This window comes from Myxocyprinus asiaticus, chromosome 2, assembly GCF_019703515.2.
Source record: "Myxocyprinus asiaticus isolate MX2 ecotype Aquarium Trade chromosome 2, UBuf_Myxa_2, whole genome shotgun sequence".
Lineage (NCBI taxonomy): Eukaryota > Metazoa > Chordata > Actinopteri > Cypriniformes > Catostomidae > Myxocyprinus > Myxocyprinus asiaticus.
The window spans coordinates 58771081-58788566 of record NC_059345.1 but is presented as its reverse complement, the minus strand read 5'-3'; the positions used below and the strand labels follow the sequence as shown (position 1 = coordinate 58788566).

Sequence of the window (17486 nt, the reverse complement as noted above, 5' to 3'; positions counted from 1 at the left end):
CCATTTTAAGTAGGTGCTAAATGTGCTGAAATAGCACTGTGCCTTATTTAAATTATAGATTGTGCCTTTTTCAAAAAACTCAATGCTACTGTATTTGGCTGACACAATTAACATCACACTATCACTTAATTACTTATAGTAAACAGTTAATATTTGAACCTAAAATGAGTAAGCTGTCAAAATTAACCTGTTAATGCAATTGCAATTGCAGTTAATTTTACTTAATCGAGATTAACACATTTACCATTAATACAGCATAAACATTGGTTGGAAGGGTGGAACCTTTGCGATGTGTCCACCTGAAGTCATTACACTGACGCACACACAACAAACACACAGCAGTGATTCATTGTTAGTGATAAAGTGATGGGGAAAGGAGCTCTTAACACAATTTTTTGTACAAAACAAGCCCAGATGGAACTTATGAAAGAAATCAAGTATTTTTCATCCATTGTAAGGCACATTTTAATTATTACAGCAGCACGGCAAGTCTTAACTATCACCAATACGCAGAATGAGGTGTTTTTGTCTGCAAGCTCTTTTCATGTGGAGTTCAAAACAGTGCTTGATGCCTGCACTGACTCCCTGACGCAAATCAAGAACGCGGCTTCACAATTGCTGTAACAAAGCGGATAGCCACAGTCTGCCCACAGATTAATATTGTGGAGGATGAGAGTTTAAGAGATTTTATGCCCTTTGCAGTAAATATGCAACCTTTGTGGGGACTAGTTCTTTTAATTTGTCAAAGTCCCAATGTTACTTGAATTGGTGCTATTTTAGTGCATTTCTATCTTTAAACTGTTGAAGGCTTTGTTTGGTACTTTAATGCATTATATTGCAACAATATAATGAATTAAAGCATTATATTGTTTCATATTGTTTAGTTTTCTTAAAAGGAAGTTTTCTTAATTTTTTAAAAAGGAAATAAATGCATTTTGACAGGAAAATAAGAATATATAGAGTAAAATTTCAGCATTTTCAAAATCTGCTATTAATTGCAATTAACTATGAAAAATTATGCAATTAATCACGATAAAAAAATGTAATTGACTGACAGCTCTAAAAATGAGATATTATCCTTTCACTGCTAAATGACAAGTTTATATGCCAGTGCAATAATAAAAACACTGAGGGGAAAATTCATTAAACATTTGCGGCATTTTTGCGCACAGTTTTCACTAACCGCCCGCAATTTAGTTTAACCAGGCACTAAATACGCTGCGCCATATTCATAGATTGCGCCTTATTTACAAAACTCACAAAGTTAATGTCACACTTTGCCATAATGCTAATGCACCTTTGCCATTCTAAAGAGCTGATTCACATTTATGAATAACAATGGTAAAGCAATGTTGTACAGTCACAGGAAAGTATGCCAGATTGCAGTAGTCTGCTGCATCCTCCCCAACGTAGAACTCAGAACCAATTTAAAATATGGAAATTGCATTGTGCCAAATGCATTCAGCACAGATTTTGTGGGCACTGTTCCCTGATTTGCATAATTCCTTAAGTGAATTGGGTCTTAAAACAACACCAGCAGCATATGCAAATAAACAGCTTTATCATTGGATGGAATTCATTCTCCACTGATTTTAGAGATCAGTTTTTGCAATTAGGCATCCAAATATTAGAAATGGGTGAAAAAGCTCTACTTTAACATACATTCACACATTAATTTACAATGCAACAACTGACTTGCCTGTTTTTAATGAGTTTTCCACATTTCTGGGCCTCTCAAAGATCTATGAACTGGCTGTCTTCCAGGTGTCAGATTAGAAAATTAGGCACTTATTACTTCTCAGATTTCTGTCTCCTACATTCCTATTTACTGTGTTATTTGGACGTGTTTCCGAGTTGTGGGTGGACTTGTTTTCACTGGCATTTTCCATATGTGGACAGTTTCAGTTTGAATGGCTGTCCATTTTTCTTGTTTCCATAAATCTCTGATGACCAGCACATTATTCTAGGGGGTTCTTCATACAATGGACTGAAACCATAGGCGTATCAGTTGGTCAATGGATATTAGACAGGAATCCAGTTATCTATTAGAAGATAGGGTGAAAAGTTATGCATAGAGGTAGATGAAGCTTCCAGGGGACTTCAGAGTGTTGAAAGAGGTGCAAAATTATCCATAGTGTTTTCCATGCTTGCCCCCAGCTCTCCTATGACCCTCATGAGCCCAATGCTGGCATGAAGGAGGAGTATGTGTCAGAAAGAGAAAGGATGTGTGATCAGCTAACAGAAGATTTTCAGTGAATCATGACTTTGGGTCTGCTCCTCAAAAAAGCTATTGTATGTCTTCAGAAAACATGTAATATAGTGCACAAGTCATATAGACTACTTTTATGATGCTTTTAAATAATGTAAATAATGACAGAATTTCCATATATGGGTATCCTATTAATTTTAGAAACTATGTTAGATACTTGGGAGACCAGCATTAGATTTTCCTGCAAGTTCATAAGCTAGTAATGGCGAGCCTAACTAAGTTCCAATGATAGGTAAAGTGTAAGGCTTACACAGAATGAAAGCTGTGCCACAACACTTTGGTATCCAAGTATTTTATCCTCCTTCAAAACCCCACTAAAAAGTAATAGAAACAATCAGCATTCCAAGTTAAAGAACACAGAGTCTCGTTCAACAATGTTGTAAATAAACAATCAACAGAAGATTCCTGGAATGTGCACGATCAGAGAAAGTTTAAATTCAAATGAAAATGAACCTGATTTAGATCGACTGGCAAATGGTATTAAGCGAAATTACTCCCGTATACTTCTAACAATTGCTTCTCTGAAACACAAAGAAGAAGACTAATATTTTCAGCATTCTGAGTATGAATTATTAGCCCACATCTCACTTTGACAGTGAAGTCGGCGCCGAGTGGTCCAGTTATCCTCAGGACCTCCTTATCCGAGAGCTGTTGAAAGTCAATGGTGGTGTTCTCCAACACATACTGCCAGGTTTTATCCAGAGAGAGTTCATCCTTCAGGCCTTGCAGAGTCTTACTTTCCAGAACTACAAGAAATGAGATCAATATATCAGGTTACAACATGGTACTGTTGAATTCTTGATTCTGATTGGCTGATAGACATTCCATGGTTGATTAATTTTCTGTAACTGCTCGCCTATGAAGTTGTTCCAGGTTTGGTGACCACATTACAGTTCCACATAACTTTGCCAAATTATTTAAAAAGAGCATTAGAGCCTACCATAGTAGAAGAACCAGAAAAAAGACACTGGCCAAGTAAACTGGGTGAAAATCACAAACCATTTTGATTGTTTCCAAAATGACTTAGTGAACACTAATGGAAAGCTCTCACTCATACACCGAATATTCAATCTCCTCTTCCAGGGAATAATGTTGGATGGTTGTGCCACATCTAAACAAACTGACCATTAATGGAAATTACTTTAAGAGTCTTCCACTGGAAAGATCCTTTGGAGAAGTGGCCTGGAAGCTCTCAAGAAACTAATGGCTAATTTCAGCTATGTCTAATTGTATCTTGTGCATGCCAAAACATAACTGCCTAATATGAGTAATGTAATAAGATATTGCATATAATAATAATAATTTCACAGTATGCAGATCAGTTTCAGCAACAGCAATTTCTCAATCACTGATCTGGTAAAATGAGATTTAAATAAAACAATTATTCCACAATATTGTTGAGTGATTATGACAGGTTGCATTGGATTCTTGCAATACGCATCTGTTTTTCTGTTGCAATTGCATTTTTATACAGCTATCATAAAAAGAGAGTCAAACCAGCAACAAAACCCACTGACTATCTTCTCAAGTCAGAATGGAAGCCCCTGGACCTACCAAGACTTACACAAGTGATCCGGGCCTTTAAGAATCAAGCGAACGTGTCGACTCCCATACGGAATAATGATCACGGTGTCTTCAGCTGTGGAAAAAGAGAGAATTGAGAGATTGTGACAGAAGGGAATGAAACTTATATTAAAGTCAGATGTAATCATTTAATCAATATACACCCTCTGGGCTCAGCAGAGTCAAACCAAGAACAATAGGAAGCAAAACCAGAATAACGTGCATTGAGCTGATTATGGCCTCTATGGGATGCTTTCTGCAGTTTGCTATTTCATTTGTTCAGCTTGGCCTTGAGGACACATGTAAAATACACTCCCTTCCTTCTCCGAGTCCTCACAAATGCTAATGACAGACAGTTTTGAGTAGAGCTTTGGTGCTGTCCTAATTCGGCGGCCCATTCCCGTTGCTTACTTTACAGACAATTTAGTATAACAAATGGAAGTGTCAAAAATAGCGCACTCCAATTAATTTCAAGAGAACAACGGAAACACATCTTTCGACACTGCCCAAAAGTAACATAATGGCAGGGTAAAGTAATTACAACAGGGTTTCACTATAGGCTAGAGAAGGGACTGAAACTCATTTCCTTTCGATATGGTGAGTAAGCTTCAAGTCTGTTTTAAGCATAGAACAGGTGTGTAAGGGTTTAGATCAATCACATATGCTTGTTAAACCAACTGTGCCTCTGCGTGAGAAAAGACAGATATTTTTGGACCTAAAGAGCATGCAATCAATATTTAGTTAGCTTGACAAGGCCAGTAAAAACATGTCATGTAAAAAGGCACAGCCATTCATAAGAGTAAGCACCATTTACTATAAAATTCCAAGAAATCATTGGACTAAGTAGTTTTATTTTTCCTGTAAATTAGTACAACTGCGACAGAAACCAGTAAAATCGACACCGGTATAAATCAAGAGCAATGAAAGATTAAACGAGAGAGAGAGAGAGAAAAAAAATATCCTTACTCTTTTCTGTGGCATGTTGGGATTTGTAGTTCCCCCTAACCAGGCGACATGAGGAGCCATCTCCATTGCACACTCCACAGTTGTCCTCTTTAGCTGTGCTCCCTAATTCATGGTCACAGCCAACAATCTGCCAGAAAAAAAGGAATGAATTCATACATGGGTTTAAAGGAATGTCCCATGTCCATTACAAGTTAAAGAGATATTATTTACTCACTCTAATCCTACTCCAAACCTGCATGAATTTCTTTCTTCCGTGAAATACAAAAGGACAAATTTTCATTTAATGGAAATATAATAATAAAGTGAATGGTCACTTGGTGCTTTCAATCTCCAAAAAAGACAAAAACAGTAGTTGATATGACATGTGCACTATATTCCAAGTCTTCTGAAGCCATACAATCACACTGTGTAAAACAGAACTAAATTTAAGTTGATATTCACTCTGAAATGCCAGTTTGCAGCGGCCAAATCAAACATGGCAACTACAGCACAGGTTTAACATCATGACGATTGGTCTGAACACAAGAACAAAAAGGTTTGATGTTATTGACAGAAGAAAGAGAGCCATACATATTTTTTCATTTTTGGGTGAACTAAGCATTTCGACTGCATGCTACATTTATCCCAGGTATGCATTGCTTCATAGACATCCATTGTAAATGCATCACTGTAAACACAATTTTGTTTATATAAACTGATGGATAAGTCAAAATTACTGTCTGTTGTAAACAACAGTCAATAAGACAATGTGGTAATAATCAATAAGAAAGCATCTGTGGCATGCTGTAAATAGAGCTTAAGTTGTTTTGAACCCAGAACATTCCTTTTTACAAGCATTTGGCCTCTTTTCCTGTTTTCTAAAATGAAAAAGGTATTCTAAATCAAGACAACATAATTAATTTACTTATCTACAATAAAACTCACACAACCAGCAAAGTAATATGAGAGAAAGTAATTTGTGTGACTGAAAGGTTTCTCTCAGAGGTTTATTATTCCTTTAAGCAAAGCCTGGTACCTATCATTCACTGACTGATATTTCAAGCAGTCATGACGGAGCTGCCTAGCTTTAGGTGCGTCATTCATTTGCTCTGTCATGTTATGTTGATTACCACATATAAAGTATTTAAACACTTAAGCCACACTTAAAAGAAAGTTAGCACACTTTTAAGCAAGACATTTTACAAAAAGATGTTTGTTAGGCTTTAAATAATAAACTTACAGATATACTGGTCAAAATTAGAACAAAAAGTAGTTGGATATTTTCTAGTTGTCAAACGTTATTAGAACATGTCCATAGTAAATGAGATGAACTACACCTGTGGTTACTCCTCTAGGGCACCTGTGTGAACTGAATTCATACATCCACTAAATCTGACCTTGGGACCAGATGGTTAAACGTTTTTGTAAAAATAGCTTAGAAAATTGAAGTTAGTTTTGAGGTCTAGGGTAATTTGTTTAATATTTTGTTAACTAATACACTGATTCCCATCCAGGTGTTGCTAATCAGGTTCTAGGGGGTACACACAGAAAAAAAAAGGATTTTGCTATGTTGAACCTACCAAATATATGGCTTCAAATAAAAATAATAAAGATTAGGGCTAGGTAAAAATATAGATTTTCCAAATAATCACAATCCTGATATCAATCTTTTATCCATGCAAAGTTTGGCATCAAGTTCTTTTTACTGTGTGTTGAGAGTAAAATTTGGCTTTACTCGTTCTGTGTAATGTGTGTCCAAAGATGAGATCCACACAATCCATTTGTCATTGAATAATGAGTCTTTTAATACCCTTAACAGTCATGTGTTGATCAAAAATAAATAAACATTAGATCTAATCACATGCAACCATGTGCATCCTCTCTCATTTATGCGCTCACTGCTGAACTGGCCTGTAGTCTTAAAGAGACAGTACCATTTCAGCTCTTGTTCTACATATGTAAATACTTGTAAATAGTTAGTACACATTGTGCATATAAACATTAAACATGTACTAAAACATATGTAAGCAATATAAAATATTCAATTTGAAGACATCATATTTATTGATGGAATTTGTATTTATTTTTTTAATTTAAAATGTGACCAAAATTATGGAAAACTAAAAAAATGTTAAATACAATTTGTAAAATTTAAAATCTTTATCCATCCCTGGCCCTAATGGGTACTGATAAAGTGATGTCAATAGACCAAACTAATAATGATTGATCAATAATACTCAATGTTAATGATAATGTTAAATTATATTTTGTTTTTTATATTTGTCTTTTGTTTTGTGTTGATGAAGGGGTCCTTGAGCCTTACTAATGGTGCTGTGGGGGAACTTATGGCAAAAAAATGTTGGGAAAAACTGATCTAATACAATGAAATTCAGTGTCCAAATACTCTTTTTATATTGGGGCCACTGTACATACAAATGTAATCGTGCCATCATTCACAAAATATGTCCATTTTCATAAGATCAGAATAATCCAGTAGTGAATTGCTGCTTTTTATTTGTTAGTTTATTATTATTATTATTATTATTATTAATTAAGACTAGACTGGCTCACTATAAGTCAGTTCATTACAGTAAGAGAAGTTTGAGAGACAGCTAACCTGACAGGCTCCGTTTATGCACATATCAAGAGACTCTGTGTAACACCGTGTCCCATCCAGCACTTTAGGTGCCAGCTCCACAACCTGTCCAGTGGCTTTAGCTCGGCACTTGAGGGCGCAAGGATTTTCAGGGTCATTATCCACTGGAAGCCATTCGTGGTAGTTACCCTGATAGTGAACATCCGCATGAGCTGAGCACTGCTGAGCACGAAAGTCTTCAGAATCTGGCGGACAGTCCTGAAGATGATTAAATCACAGCTAAATGTGTGGTTGGGACAGTCATAGAAAGTCAATATATAGGAAGGAGAATTACTGAGGATTAAAGGAATAATTTCTGTCATTATTTACTCACCATCATGTTGTTCCAAACCTGTTTACATTGACAGTTCATAGTGACCACAGCTGCCAAGCTCCAAAAAGACCAAACACACCATGGAAGCGACATTAAGGGTAGCCCAAATTACTAATTATTTTTCAAGTCTTCTGAATCGATAAGACAGTTTTGTTTGAGAACAGACTGAAATTCAAGTCATTTTTCTCTGATTATCTTCCCACCAATACTCTTATAATCTGTTTTGCATTTGCGTTCAGTAGCGCCATGATGAGTTGCAGCAGGTTTTACATTATTTTGGCTCCCGCAAGTTTTGTAAGTGAATGTAAAGCACCAATTTGAATATGTGGGATGAAGAATTCCTGCACCGAAGATCTGCACCAAAGGGGAAGATTATCAGTAAATGAATGTTTTCCTCACATAAAGCTATTGTTTGGATTACAGTTTATGAGTCACATGGAATACTTTTATGGTGTTTTATGGTTCGTTTTTGGAGCTTAACAGCCATGATTACTATTAACTGTCTTTGTATATAAAAGAGCTCCGTAAAGACTCTGTAAAGAATAGCATACAGGTTTGAAACAACATTAGGATGAGTGGAAAATGACATATTTGTATTTTTTTGCGTTAATTATTCCTTTAATTTTTCACTAAAATAATAAAAATAAAAATACCATGGTTGTTTTAGACTTTTACCATAATAGTACCACAGTACTCATTGAAGTAGCTTGGAGTACCATGTAAGTACAACGGAACATGAATATGGTGATCATTAAGTACTATGGTACAGTATGTATCAAAGTGCCATGGTATTACAGTAATATCTGATTCCATCATCAGAATATTTTTTGTTATCAAATCAAAAATATCACAAAGCATGCAAGTGTGCTCACTTACCACATTGCTACATGTGCGGTATTTGATATTCTGTCCCTCACAAGTTCTGAGAAGAAGAGAGAATTTTCCATTTAAAACATCCATTAAATAGTTTAATCGAGACAGATGACAGATAAAAGTGTTACACCATCCAAAAACTTAAATGCCATTCTTCTATCTACACTATCATATGTGGACTCTTAATGAGAGATCCACTTGGCATTTTCCAAATGAGCTGTGTTTTCAGGTGAGGATTCCTTTAAGCTTTGAAGCTAGAGGGTGATAAGAGATGCATGACTTACTAGAATCAGCTTATTATTCCACTGCACAGTGAAGCATAATCAAAAGTAGAGCTTTGACTTCAGTCACATACATATAATTTCTGTCACCAGCTTTTAATTAAAATTCACCCAGAAATGACAATTTTGTCATCATTTACTTACTCGTTCCAGACCCATAGGCTGTTAATTTTTCCATTGTGCACAAAAGTAAAAATCTTTTTCTTTTTTTTTTTTTTTTTACAACATTTTACACAGCTCTTGGCCTACACTGACAATTCATGGTGACCATGTCTGACAAGCTCCAAAAGGGACAAAATAAACCCCATAAAATTAGTCCATATGACTTGTACGCTATATGTTTCCCAGTCTTCTGAAGCCTTTTTTGAATCTGGGCATATATACGGGCACGATGCAAGCTAAAATGTGGAGTTGAAGATTTTTAGTGAACTATGACTTTGTTTTAGTCTAATGTTTGGCTTCAAAAGACTTATGAAATATAGCAAATAAATCGTACGGACTACTTTTACAGTGTCTTTTTTTTCTTTTCTATTTTTTTTTTTAAGCTTAACACAATTTTCACTATGAAATGTTTTTGTATGGCAAGAGCTGCATAAAGATTTAAATAATTCTAATTATATGTTTCACAGAAAAAGTAACAGTATTTGGGTTTGGAACAGATAAATAAAAATGGACAGAATTATAATTTTTGGTTAAACTATCACCTCAATCTGCAGGAACAACTGTGAATCATCTGATCACAGCATGATCCTTTTCATAGGACAAAATGGAGGAAGTTTTTTTTTTTTTAAGCAGCATGGTAAGAACATTATTTCTGTGACACATTTACACTGGCCTTTGTGCCAAGGCAAATAATGGGTTAGGCGCCATGGCTGACTTTGAGGGAAGTTGAGAGACAGGTAGAGAGGATGGAGACTTTTACAAAAAACATATGTGATTTATTTAATCTTTCTATGATAAAGGGTGTGTTACAAGGAAGCAGTTCATGTCTCATTTGCTTTGTTCAGGCAAGCAGGTAAAATCTGATTTTGTGGTGTATCCGACTCAAATCTATTTAGTTGTTTTTAGTCTTAACTGCAAAAGACATACAAAATACATGAAATCAGATTTTTACAAACCTGACCCAAATCACATCCATACTCAGCTTGAAATCTGATTAAAATCTGATTTCGGAAATGCACTTTAGTCTGAACAGTCAGATCTGAAGATTTCGATTTATTGTTTTCATCATTCAAGACGCAACGTGACTGCACGTCAAACACAAAGCACAGAAGTGTCTACATCTGTCTCAGTTCACTCCTTTTCTCTCACATGTACTATTTACTTGAATGATGAATGAACAATTGAGTGAGTGATTTCTGTCACAACATTTGCATGAATGTGTAAAAATTATAGTAATGCCTCTGACGCGTATGTCCGCAGTGTCATGATGGACAGCAGATTAGACAGTAGACAGTAAATTAACATTTTTCCATCTTCTCTTTTTACAATGGCAGCAATGACTCTCTTAGCTATGGGGGGAATTCACTAAAAATGAAGTGTTATTACACTCTTCTCCATCATTTGATCATTATTTGATGAATTACTGCTGATATGATTGATAGAAAATGTACACTAACATCTCTTTTAAATAAAAGGTAATAGCACAATCTAAATAGTGCCAGGCATTTTTTGTGACTGAAGCACAATCTATAATAAGCCTAATGTAAAGTACATCAAAAAGGAGGCGTGTTTACGCGAAATGACAATGATGACATAATTTAAATACTCAAAACGCAGAACAATTTCAGCGCTGATTGTCTTGGTTAAACTAGATTGCGGTGGTTAGTGAATAAGAAGCAGGTTTTGTGCTGAAACTGCAAAAGTGGAGCAACTGTTTAGTAAATTCACCTGTCTCTTGGTATAGTGCTAATGCTTAAAACCCCTTAAACTCCACCAAAAAATTACCAGATCACTGCTGCTGTAAGCCCCAAGTAGCCATAAACTTTATATCTGCTCTTACCTTAGGCAGTTTTCTACAAAATGAGCAATTTTTTTACTTGTCTGTGAGCTTGCTTTGGTGAAAAATCCAGATGATATCTTCCAGCAGGAAAAACATGCTAAACAAATAAGCGGAAAAATATGTATTCAACTTTTGGTGATACAACATTATATGTCATGGCAAAGGGGAGTATCTCAGCTTTCTTATTACACCTGGATTGAGCGACTACTCCACTCAGAAGCCAAGCTATTCACTAAAACAATGGGGGTGGTGCATGAACTGAAAATCAGACTGAATGTTTATGGACGAGCACATCTGTGGGGGTTGAGATGCGTTAGAGTGCCACCTATAATTCTGATCTGCATATTGTGGTGGAAGTTTAAAGAGGACAAACATAATATATACAGTAATGTGCAACTTAAGACATTTGTCTTAAGATGTTATTTATATCTTCAGCTTTAGTGTGTCAATAGGAAAAATACATTTTAGACTCCCAAACATTACTTTTGCAAATAGAAAACATTAGAATAGAATAACATGGTGCTCTGCAAGAGATGGCATTGCCCCCACAGAGCCCCCCACTGAACATCGGTGTCATGTATTCCATGTTTTTGTGCTTAGACTTTTATTTTGAAATTCTTGTTTAGTTCCCCATTCCTGTTTCCTGTTAGTTCTGTAGTCCTTTGTAGTTTCCTTTCATGATTGGTTTTCCCCTGATTGTTTTTCCCAGGTGTTCCTCGTTCCCTTGTTTGCCCTTGTGTATTTAAGCCCTTGTTTCCCCTGGTTTCTTTGTCAGTCTTCACATGTGTTGTCATGTTCTGTGCCTGGGGTCTCTGTGTTTTGTTTCCTTTTATTCTGAATTACCTTGTTTAACTTTTGTTTCATTAAAAGCTGCATTTAGATCCTCATTCCTCGTCTGCCTCATCACACTGGGATTACATGAAGAAACAGAAGCAATTGAGACAGCCTAAATAGAAAGAAGAACTATGGTGAATTCTCCAGAAGTGTCCAGGTGTACCTAAGAGAATTGGGGCTGTTTTTAAAGCAAAGGTAGCCACACCAAATATTGATTTAGCTTTTTTATGTTTACTGGACTTTGTATGATGTTAATTAATAAATAAAAACTATTTATGGCATTATTTTTGAAGACATCCTCACTATGTAACATTTTTCACAATTGCCTAAAACTTTTGCACAGTACTGTATATCAGCCACAACATTAAAACCACCTGCCTAATATTGTGTAGGTCCCCCTCATTCCACTAAAACAGCACCAACCCGCATCTCGGAATAGCATTCTGAGATGCTATTTTATTTGCATCTCGGGTTATTTGAGTAACCGTAGACTTCGTCAGTTCAAACCAGTCTGGCCATTCTCTGTTGACCTCTCTCATCAACAAGGCATTTCCATCCACAGAACTGCCGCTCACTGGATGTTTTTTGTTTTTAGCACCATTCGGAGTAAATTCTAGAGACTGGTGTGTGTGAAAATCCCAGGAGATCAGCAGTTACAGAAATACTCATACCAGCCCATCTGGCACCAACAATCATGCCACAGTCCAAATCACTGAGATCACATATTTTTCCCCATTCTAATGGTTGATGTGAACATGAACTGAAGCTCCTGACCTGTATCTGCATGATTTTATGCAATACACTGCTGCCACACAATTTGCTGATTAGATAATCGCATGGATAATTGTTGGTGCCAGATGGGCTGGTTTGAGTATCTCTGTAACTGCTGATCTGCTGGGATTTTCATGCACAACAGTGAATCAGAATCTTGTTTCTCGCAGTCTGAGAGTCCTTTAGGTGCTTTTTTTATGTGTCTTGCACTGAGGAGAGCCTGTCCAATCTGCCATAAAGTCCAGATCGGTGGAGTGTTGCAGTGATGGTTATCCTTCTGCAAGTTTCTCCCATCTCCACACATGATCTCTTGAGCTCAACCAGAGTTACCATCGGGTTCTTGGTCACCTCTCTTACCAAGGCCCCTCTCCCCCAATTGCTCAGTTTGGCCGGGTGGCCAGCTCTACGAAGAGTCCTAGTTTTTCCAAATTTCTTCCATTTAAGAATTATGGAGGCCACTGTGCTCTTGGGAACCTTCAATGCAGCCTCAAGTTTTAGTAGCCTTCCCCAGATCTGTGCCTTGACACAATCCTGTTTCTGAGCTCTGCAGGCAGTTCCATTGACCTCATGGCTTGGTTTTTGCTCTGATATGCATTTTCAGCTGTGAGACCTTATATAGACAGGTGTGTGCCTTTTCAAATCATGTCCAATAAACTGTATTTGCCACAGGTGGACTCCAATCAAAGTGTAGAAACATCTCAAAGATGATCGAGAGAAATGGGATGCACTTAAACTAAATTTAAAAGGGTCTGAAAACTTGTCAATGTGATTTTTAAAAAAAAAAAAAAAATTTATATAAATGTACTAAGTTTTTTTGCTTTGTCATTATGGGGTATGGAGTGTAGATTGATGTGAAATAATTTAAAGCATTTTAGCATAAGGCTGTAACAAAATGTGAAAAAAATGCACTTTATATTAACTTTCTGTTCATATAAGATTGTAAACATACAGCACAATATTATTTATAAATATAATTGGAGTCTTTAAAAAAGTTTTCTGAAAAATTAGACAATTAGTTCACAGTATGTGAATGTTGAGCTTTTAAATTTGAGTGTGAAAAATTGCATGCGGCAGCCCAAAAATGCAGCAGAGTTTAAGGGGCTAAGTCATTATGTAGATATACTAGATATTGACTACACTCTCTGAACAAACAGATCTGATTTTATAATTTGCAAAATTACAGTGTAAATAGTCAGTCCTAAAGATTGTATTTGAAAAACAAATCAGATTTATGTGCAGTGTGAACAAAAGCCATTGTGCAGCGTCAGCTGAGCATGAGATGTGGCTTGGAAGAGTCAAACTTAAAAAGGTGAACGAGAATTCATTGTGACATCATGCATGGAGAAGCTGTTTTGGATTCCAGAGGCTCCAAACTGACACATAACTTCTGAATGACAGCCAACACACACATGCCTTGATACTTCCAGGACTCAAATTGTAACACTAAAAATCGGATAGCTAACACATATCTAATTCTCAAAGATGAACTAGAATCTACAATATCACAAGTGTGTTACAGTTTTATGTCTAAGCAGTCATGAAAAGTCATAAAAAGCTAATTCTGGTTTAAAAATGCATGGCAAGCTTTAAAGTGGTTGGTTATATGCCTTATATAAGTCCTGGTAATGCCTCTATGCTTGTCATTGACATGACTCATGTTACAAATGATGGTTCAAATGTAATTGTAAGGGTTCCATAGCTGATGTTATTACATTTATGCATGCAAAATGTGCAAGCCCTGTGAAATGTGGCCATAACGCATAAAATATGTTTATAATGGTGGTTTATAATGCATGAAATGTGCTCATCTTTGGGTGAGAGAGAGCCAGTTAAGGCTAAAAGCTGGAACTGTGAGCAGATACTTTAACCAGCAGGATTTAGTATATAAGTGATCAAATGTGATTAATATGGAACAACAGAGTAATTGCTTTGACAATATGAAATTTACAGTCAGAAGTTATTTGTCCTAGCTGTGCATTCATCCGGATTTCATCAAGCTGTGAATTGTGAATTTATTTGTGAAACTACAGATCTTTACACAGAGAAAGAAAGAAGTGCCAACACACAGGGGCAACCAAAGTAATATTAATATTGTCATATATCAATATTACAGAAATATTAAAGGTGCACTCAGTAACTTTTGTCTTTGTGTCATCTTGGACTTACACTGACACCTAGTGGCATGGATGCAGCATTATTTAAAATCAACAATTTTCAGTTTCAGATGCCACTGTAGAAATTTAGTAGACACAGTCAGCCATGATTACTTTAATCAAAGAGTGAAAGTTTCAAATAACAGGACAGTTACTGAGATTAAGTGAGTAGTATTCAGCAGGCCATGTGATTCTAACATGGCAGCCCCCATGTGTGGACACTCTCCATGTAGAATAAAACAGCATTTATAAGGTTACTAATATGACTGGAGTCTTCATTTTAATGTGAGTGGTCATGATTTCTTACATATATTGCAAAATTACAATTCATGTCTTTAGGAGTTAATCTTTTTTAATGAGGAAAAATTAATGATTGCACCTTTAACATTGCCATAAAAACAGAAATATTTATTTTGCCGTGACAAAAAATGGCATTACACCAATTTTGCTCATAGTTCTTAAATGGATAGTTCACCCAAAAATCGAATATTTCGTCAAATTAGATATCTGGCATAATGTTAGAATCAGTCACCATTCACTTTTATTTAGGGCTGTCAATCGATAAAAATTTTGAGTGGAATTACATGACGTGCCGATTAATTAATCGGATTAATCGCAATTAATCGTATACATAAATATTTGCTGAGAATGCCCCTTAAAAAATAAGAATTAAATATATTACAATTAAATAATTATAAATAGCTATATTTAATTATTATAAATATAATAATATATTATAAAAAAAAAATTCAGATAATTAAAATGCATTTCATTATTGTGGCAGACGAGTAAAGCATTGATAAAACAATACTAAAAGTGGCTTTAGAAAGCAAGTCTGAGTTTGGTTTGTTATCTGTACAACTGTGCATAGAAGGGATGCCACAGTGTAAGTTTGTGCCAGTTAGATTACCGTCTGAGAAAAAAAATTGTATTTTCTTAATGTGCAAGTGCAATGAGGCAAAAAAAATAAATAAAAAAATCACAATTGAACATGTTAGTGGACACATTTCTTAGGGATATATGGATGCTAAGCACAGCCCTACAATAGGAAAACTGATAAATACACAACAAATATATAGGAGGTATATAAAAAGAGATGCTCCAACATAGGGCACAACACCACTTATGCGAATTCCAGGCACATAATGATGCACTTCAATGTAACCAGAGTGCTTGGAGGCACTTCAAAAGTGCATAACTATATTATTGTGGGTGTATGTAGTTCACAGCATCTAACAGTATTTTCTTCTGCAACAGTTTTTTTTAAAACAATCCGATGTCTGTCAGACACCCCACCATAAAGAATCGGCAACATACTCCATAAAAACACTCTCTTTAAATCTGTTCACAACAACTCACAAATAAACCTGTGGACTAAGCATAATAAAATAAACATTGCTTACAGCAGGTGATTTAAAATAAAACATTTCAAGTTTTTAACTGTAGATTCCACATTCTTATGGTTATATTAACTGACATTTTTAATTGCGGTTAATAGTGAAACCATTTATGGGGCTTCAAAGGGAGCACAATCCATGCTGTAGGGTCGTTCCAAGCAGAATTTCCAATAAGAATCAATTAAAAAGTGATTTCTGACTGACCGTTATCACCCTTCAGCCATCTGAAAAACTCACAGTGGAGGGTAATTGTCTTCGAAGGGAATAGGGCATAGGGAAGATCACTTCTGAATGGGATGCACAAACACGGGAGTGGGACGCGAGGAAAGTAGCTGAAGTTTATTTATATTTTTTTGTGCAGCCGGAGGTTTCTTGGGATGTACAGCTCGAGTAATTGTTTTTCATTCTTTATGCTTAGTGTATTGCGATTCATATTATGTTATTATGATAACTGTTTATTTACTCCAAAATGACACAAAAGTGATTTTAAATCATGTTTTTTGTTCATCCTAACATTGTAGGCAAATAGATTCAAAATGTTTAATGAAATAAAAATCAAATTTTTCACTTAATGAACACAAGGAAGAATGATATTTAATTTATAATATAATAAATATAATTTGTATGCACCAATACAACAATGCATGTTTACCTAAATATATTTTACAAAACTACAAATTTGCTCACTTATATTTTAAAAACCTAGCTGAATATTATTTATTATTGTCCAGTCAAGTTTATTATTAGAATGTGATGCTGAATTAGTATTATTATTTTGAGTGCTTGTTTATTCAATAGTAATTTCAATCAGGACCACTTCCGACAAATTAATACTTGACTTGAATACTTGAATGAATACTTTATTCACTTTATGACCATTGAAGCAATCTGTTGGTGTTGGCGAAATGGTTCAGTTATAGGCAAACTCTCCACCCATCTATGCAGCAATGCATGGACAGAGCGGGGAGGGCAGCGAATAAACAGTTATTTTGACGGAGCAATGATAGTGCACTGCAGTGTCAGTATGTATTCACAATTTACAATGTTCCTCATTACGAGTTTTTACATTTGTATAATAATATTTGGAATAATTTTGTCAGTTATATAATTGTTCACTTCTCAAGTCTTTGCAAAAGTTGGCCTTTTTTGAGAACGCTTCTCAAGTTACCCCGGTAAGCGGCTCTGACATGAGCCACATGGTGGAAAGGGGTATGTGTGTAACTGTAAACTAAAGCCTATTGGCTATTTTTCAAAATGGGCGAGTCGTCTGACATGTCCCGCCCACATTTCCTGTTTCAGTAGGAAATAAGTCAAAACACCAAAATCGAACTGCATTCGTCAAGGCACTTCATGTGGACTCACATCAATTTGATGAAAAAATTTAAATAAAATAAAAATTAAAGAAATTAGGATTAGGATTAGTAGTCAC

General features: G+C 35.6%; 1 protein-coding gene across 4 annotated transcripts in view; it reads right to left on the bottom strand.

The window, feature by feature from the left end:
• The window catches only part of LOC127450427 (ADAMTS-like protein 1), a 292344-nt gene that overhangs the window by 80935 nt on the left and 193923 nt on the right, over nucleotides 1-17486 (bottom strand). For all 4 annotated transcript variants that reach the window (XR_007898997.1, XM_051714544.1, XM_051714547.1 and 1 more), the window contains 5 exons: nucleotides 8623-8668; nucleotides 7395-7631; nucleotides 4799-4925; nucleotides 3834-3908; nucleotides 2858-3015 (listed from right to left, as the gene is read on the bottom strand). Coding sequence is in view for 3 of the 4 variants with exons in the window: in XM_051714544.1 (XP_051570504.1) it covers nucleotides 2858-3015; nucleotides 3834-3908; nucleotides 4799-4925; nucleotides 7395-7631; nucleotides 8623-8668 (643 nt within the window). In the remaining variant the exon portion in view is untranslated. The remainder of the gene's footprint in view (nucleotides 1-2857; nucleotides 3016-3833; nucleotides 3909-4798; nucleotides 4926-7394; nucleotides 7632-8622; nucleotides 8669-17486) is intronic.